The sequence below is a fragment of the Amphibalanus amphitrite genome, unplaced genomic scaffold (genome assembly GCF_019059575.1).
Source record: "Amphibalanus amphitrite isolate SeventyFive unplaced genomic scaffold, NRLGWU_Aamphi_draft 000078F_arrow, whole genome shotgun sequence".
NCBI classification, from domain to species: domain Eukaryota; kingdom Metazoa; phylum Arthropoda; class Thecostraca; order Balanomorpha; family Balanidae; genus Amphibalanus; species Amphibalanus amphitrite.
This window is the reverse complement of record NW_024881574.1, coordinates 1177015-1190949: the sequence shown is the minus strand read 5'-3', so window position 1 is coordinate 1190949 and position 13935 is coordinate 1177015. Positions and strand designations below refer to the sequence as shown.

At 46.8% G+C, this 13935-nt stretch overlaps 2 protein-coding genes across 2 annotated transcripts; one reads left to right on the top strand and one right to left on the bottom strand.

The window, feature by feature from the left end:
* Positions 1-1832: 1832 nt before the first annotated feature.
* LOC122379463 lies at positions 1833-4206 on the bottom strand. The gene is made up of 3 exons (XM_043361703.1): positions 3826-4206; positions 3389-3617; positions 1833-2620 (listed from the first exon to the last, which is right to left on the bottom strand). The coding sequence occupies exons 1-3, from the start codon at positions 4037-4039 to the stop codon at positions 1939-1941; spliced, it is 1125 nt and encodes a 374-aa protein (XP_043217638.1). The 5' UTR covers positions 4040-4206; the 3' UTR covers positions 1833-1938.
* Positions 4207-10144: 5938 nt separating this feature from the next.
* LOC122379469 lies at positions 10145-12472 on the top strand. The gene is made up of 3 exons (XM_043361713.1): positions 10145-10948; positions 11157-11385; positions 11683-12472. Exons 1-3 carry the CDS (start codon positions 10735-10737, stop codon positions 12362-12364), a joined length of 1125 nt encoding a protein of 374 aa, XP_043217648.1. The 5' UTR covers positions 10145-10734; the 3' UTR covers positions 12365-12472.
* Positions 12473-13935: the final 1463 nt, after the last annotated feature.

The following is a 13935-nucleotide window of genomic DNA, read 5'->3' as shown; positions in this document are numbered from 1 at the left end:
GCAAAGCACTGCCGTATCCGATTAAAGGGACACTCCCACCTTCAAAAAAGTTAATGAATTGGCATGAAAGTGATGTCGCTCGGTTCAGAAAGAGCAAAAACGAATATCTACCAAATTTCATCGAAAAATATTCACCGGTTTTCAAGATATTAGACTTTTACTTTTGTTTACTTTTTGGGATCTCCGCTGTTCCTAGCGACTTTATTTGAAAGTGCGGCATTTGTTGCGCGCAAAGCAGCATATACCACCGCGTGCTTCAAAACGTTTTAGTCAAACATTTAACGGACGTTCGAAAGCCTGATGACGTCATCAGATTCCGGTAATGGTTAAGAGATAGGGACCACGCTGGTCCCACCCTGCATGTAAAGGGAAGAAATTTCTTGAACACCATAAAGCTGCGGGGGTTGCGACCAGGATAAATGGTGGTTTCTGAGCCTGGCCGCAAACTTGGCTATCTCAACTCAAAACTAATGTTAAGGTGGGAGGGTCCCTTTAATATTAACTCCGATATCGACTCGGCTTCCGAAGCACTATATTCGACATAGCGAGTAAGTGGCGAATGTTGTCATTTGTCATGCACGCACAGGCCACACAGCCTGCCCAGTACCCAGTGCTCAGTCTCCAAATGTCAGCTGCGCGATGCTGTCCCGCACCGCCATGCCGCCGTGACCCTCACCAGCTACTTGGCTGGCTGCGGGACGGGCGGGCAGAGGAAAACTCAAATAGCTCACTGCTCAACCACAAGCAGCTAAAAGTGAGCAGAACGCAGTATATTCAACAGGCCTAGCCGATCAATTCCGCAGTTTCAAAGATCTAGGTACTTAATAAGCCTCTCAGAAACGCCGCGCTATTATCACAGCCCAGTGCTTAAACAAGTGACACGTGTCGTGCTGGTTACCGATACGGATCGGAAGTAGTTAAGCTCATGATTTAAGAGGTGAATCTAAGTGATTAAGACCTGCTAGTCGATCGGACACGCGGTTGCCGAGATACAAGGCTGCAAAAAGCGTCAGGGGACCGGGTAAGGCTATGCCGGACCACTCACACAACGTTTCAGTTTAAAACATAAAAAATGCTCACTCAGTTGACGCAAAATACAGCACATATATGCAAGAACTATACCAGTGCTCCTCCAATATATCAAGCCAAAAGTAGTGAGTGTCAAAAAATGTCATAGGCAGTTAAAGTCATATTCATGTCTGAAATTCGTTTTCTTTAAAAGTGCATAAAAGCTATTAAGTGGAATTACGAGGGGATTGAGTACAACTTTCAACGGAAGTGTTGTAAAAACACGTTAAAAACAGCTTTGGTGGCCATTTTTAAACTATATGTTGCACTGTTCGCTAAAACGATTTGCAACGTATGAATAAGTACAAAAAATACTACGAAAACCCGTCACGACCCCTAGGTACTGGTTGAACTGACCTTACCTGACCCGACCTGGTTTAAATGCTTAAATACACCATCTGTGATCAAAACTAACACGATATTCGTGATCAGCACCCCGAAAAACCTCACAACAGCCACACTTTACCGACTTTCTAACAGGTCACGATTTCCCCGACTTTTGGGTCATTGACCTTACCTGAAAGGTCAAAAAATGACCTAGGACCTTAAAATTGGGTATCATCAGCTTCGTCTCGTGACGGGCAACACGCTCATTTTTTCCGCGAAGCTCTAGCTCGATCAGGGGCCAAACGGCAAGGCGGGGGTACATCCGACCCTCCCCCCCCCCTACACGTTAGAAGCTGGCAAACGCCGCACAGAGGCGAGGATTAAACGATGAAACGATTCGCAACGTATGGATAAGTACAAAGTTCAAAACACTGTAATTACATGCTAGAACGTTTATTAAACAGACAAAAGGTACATAAGAAGCAGTCTACTGAGCCTGTGAAATCGTTCTCAGAGTTTCAGAAGGACATGAGCCCTGGTCAATTAGAGGGTGACAGTGCAGGTCGATGGGAAGTGGCGTGCCAGTGCGTTGGCCTCCATGAAGGCGCACGAGTAGAGGCCATAGCCAGCCCAGCATTCAATGAACTCCACGGTCGAGACAGAGGCTGCCGCGTCGCTCGGTCCGCAGACGTCCAGCAACAGGTTCCAGCTGAGGGTGGGCGCCAGGTCGCTATCTCCCGGGATGCTGTTGATGGCGCTGCTCAGGCTGTCAAAGTCGACAGTGCCGTCCATCGCCTGGAAGTCCTGCAGCAGACAACTGATCCTGCCGACGGCCGCGTCGTAATCGTCGCTGATGGAGGCCACGGAATCGGTGCACTCTGCCCAAGTACGGCTGGTGAGCTGACCGAAGGCGTCCACAATAACGGTGGGGCTCATCGGGCAGTGTCCATTGAGGAAAGAGACAATGCGCTGCCTTCCCTCATTATCCAGCCGCTGCTCTTCAATCAGGGTATCGTCGCAGGAGACGGCGAAGCACCACTTCATGCAGGCGTACGCGTAGACAGCCTGCTGGCGAGGCGTAAGATCGGCGGTTGACCTACGGATGCAGTGGGTAAACATGTCCTCCTCGGTGATGGACCACTTGGGGTCGTCCGAGTAGCCATCGGTCTTGTCCTGGAAGGCGTCGAGGTCGAACGACGTTCCGGCAGCATCAAGCTCGCCCACGCTGTAACGTCCACCATGGCATTAGATGAACCGATCCCAGTTCAAATGAGAATGTATGTTATAATTCGCTATATTCTCAGAGTACTAATATTTCGATAGATTATCCTGCTGAAATTTATCATGACAGCCACCTTTAGATGCTAAGATTGCTCATTGTCTTCACTATTTCTCCATGGTGACGACTCAGTTCGATATACCAGGACGGAATTTTCAAGCAAGGAATGGTCAGCTGTCCAGCATGCGGGAGAGACCTCTTAAAGGGACCCTCCCACCTTAACATTAGATTTGAGTTGAGATAGCCAAAATGGGGTCCCTGGCTCACAATTACCGGTTTCGGCACTCACAACATCGAGAAATGCCTTAAATCGGAAATATTGAATTTCAAAATTGCAGCATTTTGATTCAGAGGGGCTAATGCATAGGAATACCCCTCTGAATGTGTGACGTCATCGCAGATATCTAACGATTTTTAAATGTTTGACTAAGTTTTGTAGCACGCGGTGGTATATGCTGCTTTGCGCGCAACAAATGCCGCACTTTTAAATAAAGTCGCTAGGAACAGCGGAGATCCCAAAAAGTAAACAAAAGTAAAAGTCTAATATCTTGAAAACCGGTGAATATTTTTCGATGAAATTTGGTAGTTAGATATTGGTTTTCGCTCTTTCTGAACCGAGCGACATCACTTTCATGCCAATTCATTAACTTTTTTGAAGGTGGGAGGGTCCCTTTAATTCAAGCGAAAAGGCAAAAGTAGGTGTAATTTGCTCACCTGTTGGCAATGCACAAAAAGTACAGGGCGCTGAACTCGACACCGTCACAGTCAGTTCCGAGTCCGCCGGCCTTGACCTTGCTCTCGCAGCCTTCCAGAATCTCCTTCAGCTCCTGATGGCCTTCCTTGGTCCAGTCGAAGCCCTCTGGCTCGCACTGGCGCACATGCAGCATCTCAAACGAGTCGACCACCTCGTCCGTAACGAACGGTGCGTTGTCGATGGTCACGTCTGTTGGAATAGGAAACATGTTCATGACAGTCATCGGTTGTGCAGTTTTAGGACGTGGCATGTCTTCTATTGAACTCGGAGTCAAGCGTCTAGTCTTCTAGTTCACGAAGCAGCGTTGTGATGATCACAATATACTACCCAAGCTTGCGGTGTCTATTACTATGTCCACCACTCGTATCTGGTGTGACGGCTGACGTATGGTGCTTACCCATCCGAGTCTGAGAGAGGACCCTCTTGCTTGGGCCGGCCTGACTGCCGGCGATTGCCAGCAGGACGGCGCCAATGCCGAGACTCAGTTGCATCAGGACGGCCATGGCGATGCTGTTGATCGAATGAAGGATCGATGCTCTGTGCCCCTCGATTGCCGGACCACAGCCGACGTCGACACAGGACCGAGTCACATGGGGCGTAGCTCCGCCCATGTCACCACCACCAATCTTTCCATCAAAACAAATCCCGTCTCCAACAAGTGACAATCCAGATAACGTTGGTAGTTCAAATGTTCATACACATGTGGCTGAGAGCCAGGCTCAGCGCGACACACAAGTGCCAGCGGAGTGGAAAAATTTGCTCGGTTCCTACTCACACCATACCTATACACACATATATGTATTATGCACTCACCACTAAAGCAATGATGAACAATGAACGGCTACATGTTCTGCCTGCACTAGGTTACAGGCAATGTGCGGAATCGGACATTCTACAGAACATCGGCATTCTAAAAAAGCCTGATCGACCAGGCATTCAAAAGAGTAACTATTGGAATTCTGTTGAAAGCCTGGTCGTCCGTCAAGTATGTAATGCTCTTATTTAACCCGCGCCCTGCTGGGGGTCCTGGATTTCCACGCCCTGCTGGGGGGGGGGGGTGTTTGAACACCCCCCCTTGTAACTCGGCTCCTGGGCCACGTAGCGATACGCGGAAGGCGGCGTTCGAAAGAGCGTAAAAAATAATGACGAAATCACTTCGGTCAATTTCTTGGTCAGGTCAAAGGTCAGGTCACCAGAGGTCATTGAAGGCAAAATTTCGCCAATTTCCAGGTCCAATGTCGAAAATTTCCAAGAAGCCAACGCATAACTCGGGAACCAATAGAGCTACAGCGCCGCAGAAAAGCGCATTCGATAGCCCTATTAACGCCCTTTCTGAGTAATTCTCTCAGATTTGACCTAACGTCAACGGTTTTGCCTGCAGGGGGCAAAAACTGCAAAAATAACCGATTTTTTCGAAAACAGTTTTTCTGCAATAACTTTTGACCCAAGCCCTGTACGAGCTTACTTTTACCGGCATCGTGTTCCTCTCGTCAAGACGCATCGAATGAACTATACCTTGACCTTGAAAGGTCAACTTAAAAATTTGACCTCAGGTCAAGGTCATGACCTGACCGGAAAGGGTCATGTTGCATATCAGTCGATCCGTATCGTCGAGCTGAACACATCTAAGGCGTTTTCATCGCTCTAGCATGCCTCTATCAAAAGTTATTTGCGAAAAACTGTTAGATACCATTCGTGACCTAAGATGACCTCAGGGCATAAACAAGGGTCACGGACACCATTTTCAAGTTCAGTGTGTCTAAACCACTTGTAATTCGGTGTTTGGGAGTGTTTATAATGTCTTTCATCCAAAAGAGGCGTATTTCAATTTTCTCCCATTGACTTATAATGGGGAGGTCGCAAAATTGACCTGACCTTAGGTCATCGATATCAAAATTCTGAGATAAACATTTTGTACATGCTATTGCTCTTAGCAATCGCTGAAAGTTTCAAAGCGATCGGTCACTCGGTGTAGCTATGACAGACATTGAAAGTTTTGATGAGGTGAGGTCACTTCAAGTGACCTGGTGACCTGACCTTGAATGACCTTGGTCTGAAATTTTCACAACATGTGTAGAATTGATGTATGATAAGGTGTACCAAAAACGGCGGCGCTCCGCGCCGCCGTTTTTGAGATATTCGCGAAAAACCACAGGGGGGGGTGTTCAAACACCTCCCCCAGCAGGGCGCGGGTTAATCTGATGGCCATGGGTTGTAAATCGAAAATGCTCATTAATATCGAAATCTGTTATGTTTTAGACCTTTTGACAGCAATGTGCCATTGTAAGCAATTGATAGAAAGCATACCTAAAGTCACAAAGCACATCTCAAAATAAAATAAGTATTAACGGGCCTTGAGAGCCTATTAAAGTGACCATCCCACCTTAACCCGGCAGGCGGTGGCCTCCCGGCCACCTTCCGCGCGGTGGGGGGATTTTTTTGTCCCCCCTCGTATCTCCGAACAACTGGACGGATCCGGAAAATTCAAACGGCGTTCGATAGCCCTGTCAAATTTGTGGAAGGAAACCAAATTTCGTTGAACTCGGAGTCACCGATGACGTCACAGGTCAGGTCAAAGATAAAATGTTTCACCGTTCACGGGTCTTTTAGGGAAAGCCTTATAACACCGAGTAAAACTCACTTTGTGAAAAGCGATAATGTGAACACATATATTGCAATATATGTGTTCATATTATCGCTTTTCACAAACGTCAAACTGTCATACCACAAAACCCCTTTTTGTCGAAAATCAGCGATAGAGCGTCAGTTGTCTAGTACATATGTTGCTATTAGAGGTCACTGGTCTTACCAGGTCAGGGCACAAGTCAGGTCACCAAGGGTCACCACGTGAACCCAACTTTACTTAGGTTGTGCGATGCATGTTTTCTGGCCAATTTTTCATTTCCAACTCAATGGTGTTGGTTATAAGGCCATCAGGTACGGTTTAGGTCACTTTCTGGTGGAGGTCAGGTCAAGGTCAGGTCAAAAAAGGTCAAATTTTAAAGGTGTTAGCTTTGCATAAAATGGGTATTGATTCGATGCAGCTCGTCACGGGGAGTCTAATGGTGGTCTTTGTTTTGCGCTACGAGGTCTATAATTGCTAAAAATTGTGTTTGAAAATTTGACATCAATTTTGAACAGTTTTTCGCTATAACTTGGCCAAAAAAGGAATCGATCTCAAATTTGGTATGTAGGTATGTAGATAAAAGACAGTAGGGACTATCACATATATTCCGTTTTTTTTTCGAAATTCAAAACACTTTTTGGATTTTTCGGCAATTATATACAAAAAATCATTTTTTTATTTTTTTCTGGGTTAAAATCCAAAATTTCAAAAAATCGAGATATCAGTTTTGTAGTTCTATTGATTCTACACCTTTTATGTCTGAAACATTTTTCTGTATCTCTAAAGCTGTAGGCCTGACAGCTCTTCCCGCGAAACCTTTTCTTGGGTCGAAAATGGCAGAAATGAGTATGACGTCACTCTGACGTCATTTGCGGCCAAGCTATCATAGGGCAAAAAATCCCCCCCCCCCACCGCCTGAAAGGTTAATATAAATTTTGAGTTGATATAGCCAAATTGGTGGCCATGGCCTGCAAATACCGGTTTGGGCACTCACAACATCGAAAAAATACTTTAATTCGGAGATATGGAATTTCAAACTTGCAGTTTTTGATTCTCAGGGGCTAATGCATAGGAATGCCCCCTTAGAATTTGTGACGTCAGCGAAGATCTAACGATTTTTAAATCTTAGACTAAAAGCATCGTTAACACGTGGTGGAACACGCTGCTTTGCACGCAACGTCTGCCGCACTTCAAAGCTGCCAAACCATTGCTTCCAAATAAAGTCGCTAGAAACAAGGGAGATCCCAAAAAGTAAACAAAAGTAAAAGTCTAATATCTTGAAAACCGGTTAATATTTTTCGGTGAAATTTGGTAGATATTCGTTTCGCTCTTTCTGAACCGAGTGACATCACTTTCATGCCAATTCACTAACTTTTTTGAAGGTGGGAGGGTCCTCATAGTAACCAGTACAAAATAATTCACACACCAATTATTCACACCTATTCACTCATCATAGTAACCAGTACAACGCCTTTTGGGGCGACTAACGGAGCGAGCGAGAGGGCGGGCCTTGCACGTGCGAAATTGCGAGGGGGTACCTCCAACTGACCTGTGCGCGGCACCCTACTAACCGGTCTCTAGCGATGAACCAAATTTGAGCACAATCGGCCAAGCCGTTCTCGAGATCTGGAAACGATCCCTGCGCGTGCGCACGAGCAGCAGCACCCCAACTCTGGCACATGGATATGCAGTGCCTAGTGGGTGCCTACCTACATACCAACTTTCAGCGCAATCGGCCAAGTAGTTACCGAGATATTGCAACAATTACAAAACTGACCTCTTCGTTTTGTACGTGGCACGTGCATAAGGGGTCACCCACATGCATCGGGAACAGTCCAATACTTGGTAGAAGGAAAAAAGCTACCCTATAAAAATTACCGCGTGTAAATCGGTCAAGGGGTTGCTAAGATATAAGCCTCGCAAAAGCGTCCGCACGGCCGGCCGGCCGGCCGCTCATACTCCGAAATTTCCGTTAATCTAAGGAAAGTCTCCGCTCGCTTCGCTCGCTCCGTAATAAACGCATTTTTTGAGGAGAAAATGGCATCCGGGAGGTCGTAGGCCCATCTTCAAGCAAGACAGTGCATCAGTGCACAGGTCAAGCAAAGCTTAAAGGTAGTGTGCCACCTTTAAAAGATTTCCCATTTTATTTTTCCTAGGATTAGAAGCTTCTGTTTTTACCTAATATCGCAAAAAAAAAAATCAAAAATGGGCCTGGAATAGTGCTTTTTTCGCCTAAGAGTGTATCGGTTTTTCGATATGTATAACAACTATTGGTGCCAATCGGAATTTCTTTTCTTGGAATTCCAATTTTTGTCCAATTCCAATTTGGAATTTGGACGGAATTCTTAACATTTTTTGGAAATTAATCGGAACACAAGGCCTTTAAAATTTAAAATTTTAAAACGGAGGCCTTCAAAACGCTTTTAAACACTTTTAAAATTTACGCAAAAAATGCAAAAATCGTTAAAAATTGGAATAGCCCCCGCTTTGGACAAAATTGGAAATTTACCTGGCAATTTCTTGGAATTGGATCGGAATTGGAATTGAAATTTCATGAAATTGGCACCACTAATAACAACTGTAGTGGGCTGACCTGCAAACAGGCGTCGGCAACAATCGCGAATGCGGCGCACATGTGACAATAAGCAAAGGTCATTATAGAGTTACGACGTACGGAAATGAGTTATCAGCTGTCTAATCGTAGACAACACAATGTCGAACTTAAACTGTAAGCCTGTTTTGGTATTGTTTCTTTAATTTGGCTGTCGAACATTAATTTATGGTTTGAAATATTATTTTATGTAAAATAATTGATATGAAACAGCCGTCTCTAAAGTTATGACCCCATCTCACCACATGAAAGTGGCAGAAATGACAATGATCAGCTGACGCATTTTTCTTGGCCGAAGTCAGAGCGCGCGGCCCGACGCACCACCACCGCACCACAAAGTATGAGCAGAAGCCGCGCCCAAAGCCAGGGCCCCGGTAACGTGAGGTAGCCGAGTCGGGGCAGCGTGCGCTGACCCAAGCCGGGGCCGCGGCTTTGGGCGCGGTCTACCGCATCCCCGCGGGCAGCCCCGGGCTATCACATGACACCGGGAGGACGCGCGGCCCTGGCTTGGGTCAGCGCACGCTGCCGCGACTCGGCTACCTCACGTTACCGGGGCCCTGGCTTTGGGCGCGGTCTACCGCACCACCTAACAGGCGTGTTCGAAACCGCAGGAGATGATGATGAACGGGTTTATCGAATCTTGATTGGATGAGCCTATCGGTAATAGCGATTTCAGTGTGTGCATTTATTGTTCATAGTGGTGTGAAATGTGGTTGGGGTACGACCGACAACCCGTCGGGGCGAATTTCGCACTGGGGTACTCAAAATTTGAAGAATTTAAGACGTTTCCATGAGTTTTGAAGGTATGGATAAGTTCTAAAAATCCGGTTCTCCTTATCTGGGCCATTAACTCCATACCAATACGGTCCAGGAAAGCTGGCACACTACCTTTAAAAGCAGTGCCAGGAGACTGTGATAGGCGTCTGTGGCAAGATCACATCATAGGGGAGATATAGGGGACATAGGGGAGATAGTACATAGGGGAGACAGGAAGGCCTAAGTCAGTGAGAATGAATGAACACGCCCAAGACATCCAACACGGACGCAGATTGAAATCGGCACCGGCACGACACGCAAGTGAGTGTTCTGGTCAGATGCGCCCTTTGGAGGCAAGAACAGTAGCCTATGTCAGTGATTGGAGGAAGAGGACAGTGCGCGAGGCCATCGAAATAAAAGAGAAGGATCCAGATATGAACAGAGATGTTGGAAAATTCGCACTGAGCCCAATTTGGGATTTGCCTCTAAAAAACGCAAGATGATATTCGTTCCTCTCATCACTGTAGTATGAGTGGACTGAATTAAAAACTAATGACGCCGAATGTGTTCTGTGTATAACTTCTTGTTTGTGTGTTTGTATGTATTTTATAGTTAAATTTCAGCATACCTACTTTGATAGGAAATAGTGAGTGTATCTAGATATTCTAAACTTGGAATCTCCTACATGGTTGATAGCGCGCGGGGATTTTAATTTTTTGTCTGTGAATTTAATTTAGAATTTTGGGTATCGCTGCAATGTGAGCTATACTTATAGGGTTATTGTAGTTGTCCAGTGACCAAGGCCAAACAATATTGGCCGAAAAATTTGGACTTGCATACGCAATACAATCCCAGTGAATTCCGATAAAGTTTTATATCTACATCCTTCCGGTTTCAACTTGGTTCCGTTTCAATTTTTCAAATGTGAATGCCTCGACTAGTCCAGAACGCGATGATGTCGTTAGACGAAAGCTCGTTCTATATTTTCGGCCTCATTTTGTTGAATAAAAATACACCTCACTGCCATGTGATTGGTCAATTTCATCAACATATTTAATTATTTGATCATGGCAAAGCCGACCATTCAATACATCAAGAGTTATTGCTTTAGTAGTGAGTGCGTTATATATGTGTGTGTTGGTGGTACGGTCTAAGTAGGAAGCGAGCAAAATTTTCCACTCCGCTGGCACTTGTGTGTCGCGCTGAGCCTGGCTCTCAGCCACATGTGTATGAACATTTGAACTACCAACGTTATCTGGATTGTCACTTGTTGGAAACGGGATTTGATCGATGGAAAGATTGGTGGTGGTGACATGGGCGGAGCTACGTCCCACGGGACTCGGTCCTGTGTCGACGTCGGCTGTGGTCCGGGAATCGAGGGGCACAGAGCATCGATCCTTCGTTCGATCAAGAGCATCGCCATGGCCGTCCTGATACGACTGAGTCTCGGCATTGGCGCCGTCCTGCTGGCAATCGCCGGCAGTCAGGCCGGCCCAAGCAAGAGGGTCCTCTCTCAGACTCGGATGGGTAAGCACCATACGTCAGCCGTCACACCAGATACGAGTGGTGGACATAGTAATAGACACCGCAAGCTTGGGTAGTATACTATGATCATCACAACGCTGCTTAGAGAACTAGAAAACTAGACGCTTGACTCCGAGTTCAATAGAAGACATGCCACGTCCTAAAACTGCACAACCGATGACTGTTATTAACATGCTTCCTCTTCCAACAGACGTTACCATCAACAATGCACCGTTCGTTACGGACGAGGTGGTCGACTCGTTTGAGATGCTGCATGTGCGCCAGTGCGAGCCAGAGGGCTTCGACTGGACCAAGGAAGGCCATCAGGAGCTGAAGGAGATTCTGGAAGGCTGCGAGAGCAAGGTCAAGGCCGGCGGACTCGGAGCTGACTGTGACGGTGTCGAGTTCAGCGCCCTGTACTTTTTGTGCATTGCCAACAGGTGAGCAAATTACACCTACTTTTGCCTTTTCGCTTGAATTTAGAGGTCTCCTGCATGCGGGATAGCTGACTATTCCTTGCTTGAAAATTCCGTCCTGGTACATCGAACTGAGTCGTCACCATGGAGAAATAGTGAAGACAATGAGCGATCTTAGCATCTAAAGGTGGCTGTCATTATAAAATTCAGCAGGATAATTATCTATCGAAATATTAGTACTCTGAGAATATAGCGAATTATAACATACATTCTCATTTCAACTGGGATCGGTTCATCTAAATGCCATGGTTGACGTTACAGCGTGGGCGAGCTTGATGCTGCCGGAACGTCGTTCGACCTCGACGCCTTCCAGGACAAGACCGATGGCTACTCGGACGACCCCAAGTGGTCCATCACCGAGGAGGACATGTTTACCCACTGCATCCGTAGGTCAACCGCCGACCTTACGCCTCGCCAGCAGGCTGTCTACGCGTACGCCTGCATGAAGTGGTGCTTCGCCGTCTCCTGCGACGATACCCTGATTGAAGAGCAGCGGCTGGATAATGAGGGAAGGCAGCGCATTGTCTCTTTCCTCAATGGACACTGCCCGTTGAGCCCCACCGTTATTGTGGACGCCTTCGGTCAGCTCACCAGCCGTACTTGGGCAGAGTGCACCGATTCCGTGGCCTCCATCAGCGACGATTACGACGCGGCCGTCGGCAGGATCAGTTGTCTGCTGCAGGACTTCCAGGCGATGGACGGCACTGTCGACTTTGACAGCCTGAGCAGCGCCATCAACAGCATCCCGGGAGATAGTGACCTGGCGCCCACCCTCAGCTGGAACCTGTTGCTGGACGTCTGCGGACCGAGCGACGCGGCAGCCTCTGTCTCGACCGTGGAGTTCATTGAATGCTGGGCTGGCTATGGCCTCTACTCGTGCGCCTTCATGGAGGCCAACGCACTGGCACGCCTCTTCCCATCGACCTGCACTGTCACCCTCTAACTCTACCAGTGCTCACGTCCTTCTGAAACTCTGATAACACGATTTCACAGGCTCAGTAGACTGCTTCTCTAATTCTCGATCTAATAAACGTTCTAGCAAGTAATCTTACTGTTGTTTGCACTTTGTAGTTCTTTACAGGGTACAAACGGTAGGAAAGCACAGTGCAAGCGGTCTGAAAAATGAGCACCGAAACTTGCTACTTCTATGTTTTTTCCCAAAAGCGAAACAAGTGAAGAGATAGATACAGATGAAGAGAAGAGAAGAGAAGAGAAGAGAAGAGAAGAGAGAGAGAGAGAGAGAGAGAGAGAGAGAGAGAGAGAGAGAGAGAGAGAGAGAGAGAGAGAGAGAGAGAGAGAGAGAGAGAGAGAGAGAGAGAGAGAGAGAGAGAGAGAGAGAGAGAGAGAGAGAGAGAGAGAGAGAGAGAGAGAGAAAAAGTTGAAGCGATAGAAGAAAAGAAGAAAAGAAGAGGATAGAAAAGGGATGAAAGAAGAAGGAGAGCGAATGTGATTGAGTGGGGCTTGGTCTCTTGTTTTGTTGGCCATCCCCAGTGCCTTACAAAGATCTATAACCTCGATACAAAGATCTTGTAATGAATTGATTACAACCTCGATAACCTAAATCAGTCCATGGTAAATAGTCAGTATATTGCCCAATTCAAACAATATTGCCCGTGAGAGGAAGCCTGGGTTGTTATGCATAGGACACGGGCAGAATGCATATACTGCCCGGGCGGGCAGCTTGCATTTTGCAGTTTGTATCTGCATTGGTTGCAAATGCTTTCTTTTCCCCCTACTGTAAATAACTAGGGTAACGAAACGATTTCATCACCTAAATCCTGAATCATTTCCATATGCGCTTTCATCTTGGCGAGTCTCTTCTCTTGACCCAGCCACCATCCGGCACAGCAAACGCCAAGACTGAGCAGAACTCAGCGGTTTTAACCTCTGGTTTTAACCACAAGTGTAAATCAAATATGCGAGCAAGCCTCATTCACTAGAGGCGCAGGGGGAATGGGAACAGGAGTCTCAGCCATTGGCCTCGGCGCCATCCGGCACAGCATATATTCCCGGCACAGCATATATTCAGGCGTTTACCGTAGTGACATCTTGCGGCGGCGATAGAAGTTGGAAGGGCCGGGCTCCTGAATTGACGGCAGTGACTGTTTAAGGTTTCATCAGTTTTTTCCCCCAAAATGTCGGAGTTATTCGGTAAAACGTGTAGAAGAAGGTGGCTGATACCCCAATCCGAAGCCATTCATCTCAAAATTGTCTAATTTTCAAATGGTGGCCCTCTGAAGTTAAAATGTCTGCCATCCAATAGCTCCTAGCGAAGATAATTGGTGCGTGATAAGCCCATAGGCTTAACACTAGCTAGAGAGTTCTAGAGACATTGACGGCATCAAGGTGGTGTTTCACCGATGATATTACATGCTGCTATTACACGTGTCAAATTGGGTTTCTATGGAGACGTCAACAAGCCCATTGCTCCAACACTACCACAGGTGTGACGTCAGTTGGCGAAATGGAATAGCAGCGTGGTGGCAGCGTCCGGTGAAACACCGCCCAAGGCTG

What these genes read in the sequence shown, in the direction of transcription:
- LOC122379469 (XM_043361713.1), top strand. Translation starts at nt 10,735, where the DNA reads ATGGGCGGAGCTACGTCCCACGGGACTCGGTCCTGTGTCGACGTCGGC. An exon ending in CCTCTCTCAGACTCGGATGG is followed by an intron (nt 10,949 to 11,156) that starts GTAAGCACCATA and finishes CTCTTCCAACAG; the next exon opens with ACGTTACCATCAACAATGCA. An exon ending in TTTTTGTGCATTGCCAACAG is followed by an intron (nt 11,386 to 11,682) that starts GTGAGCAAATTA and finishes TTGACGTTACAG; the next exon opens with CGTGGGCGAGCTTGATGCTG.
- LOC122379463 (XM_043361703.1), bottom strand. Translation starts at nt 4,039, where the DNA reads ATGGGCGGAGCTACGCCCCATGTGACTCGGTCCTGTGTCGACGTCGGC. An exon ending in CCTCTCTCAGACTCGGATGG is followed by an intron (nt 3,618 to 3,825) that starts GTAAGCACCATA and finishes CTATTCCAACAG; the next exon opens with ACGTGACCATCGACAACGCA. An exon ending in TTTTTGTGCATTGCCAACAG is followed by an intron (nt 2,621 to 3,388) that starts GTGAGCAAATTA and finishes TGGACGTTACAG; the next exon opens with CGTGGGCGAGCTTGATGCTG.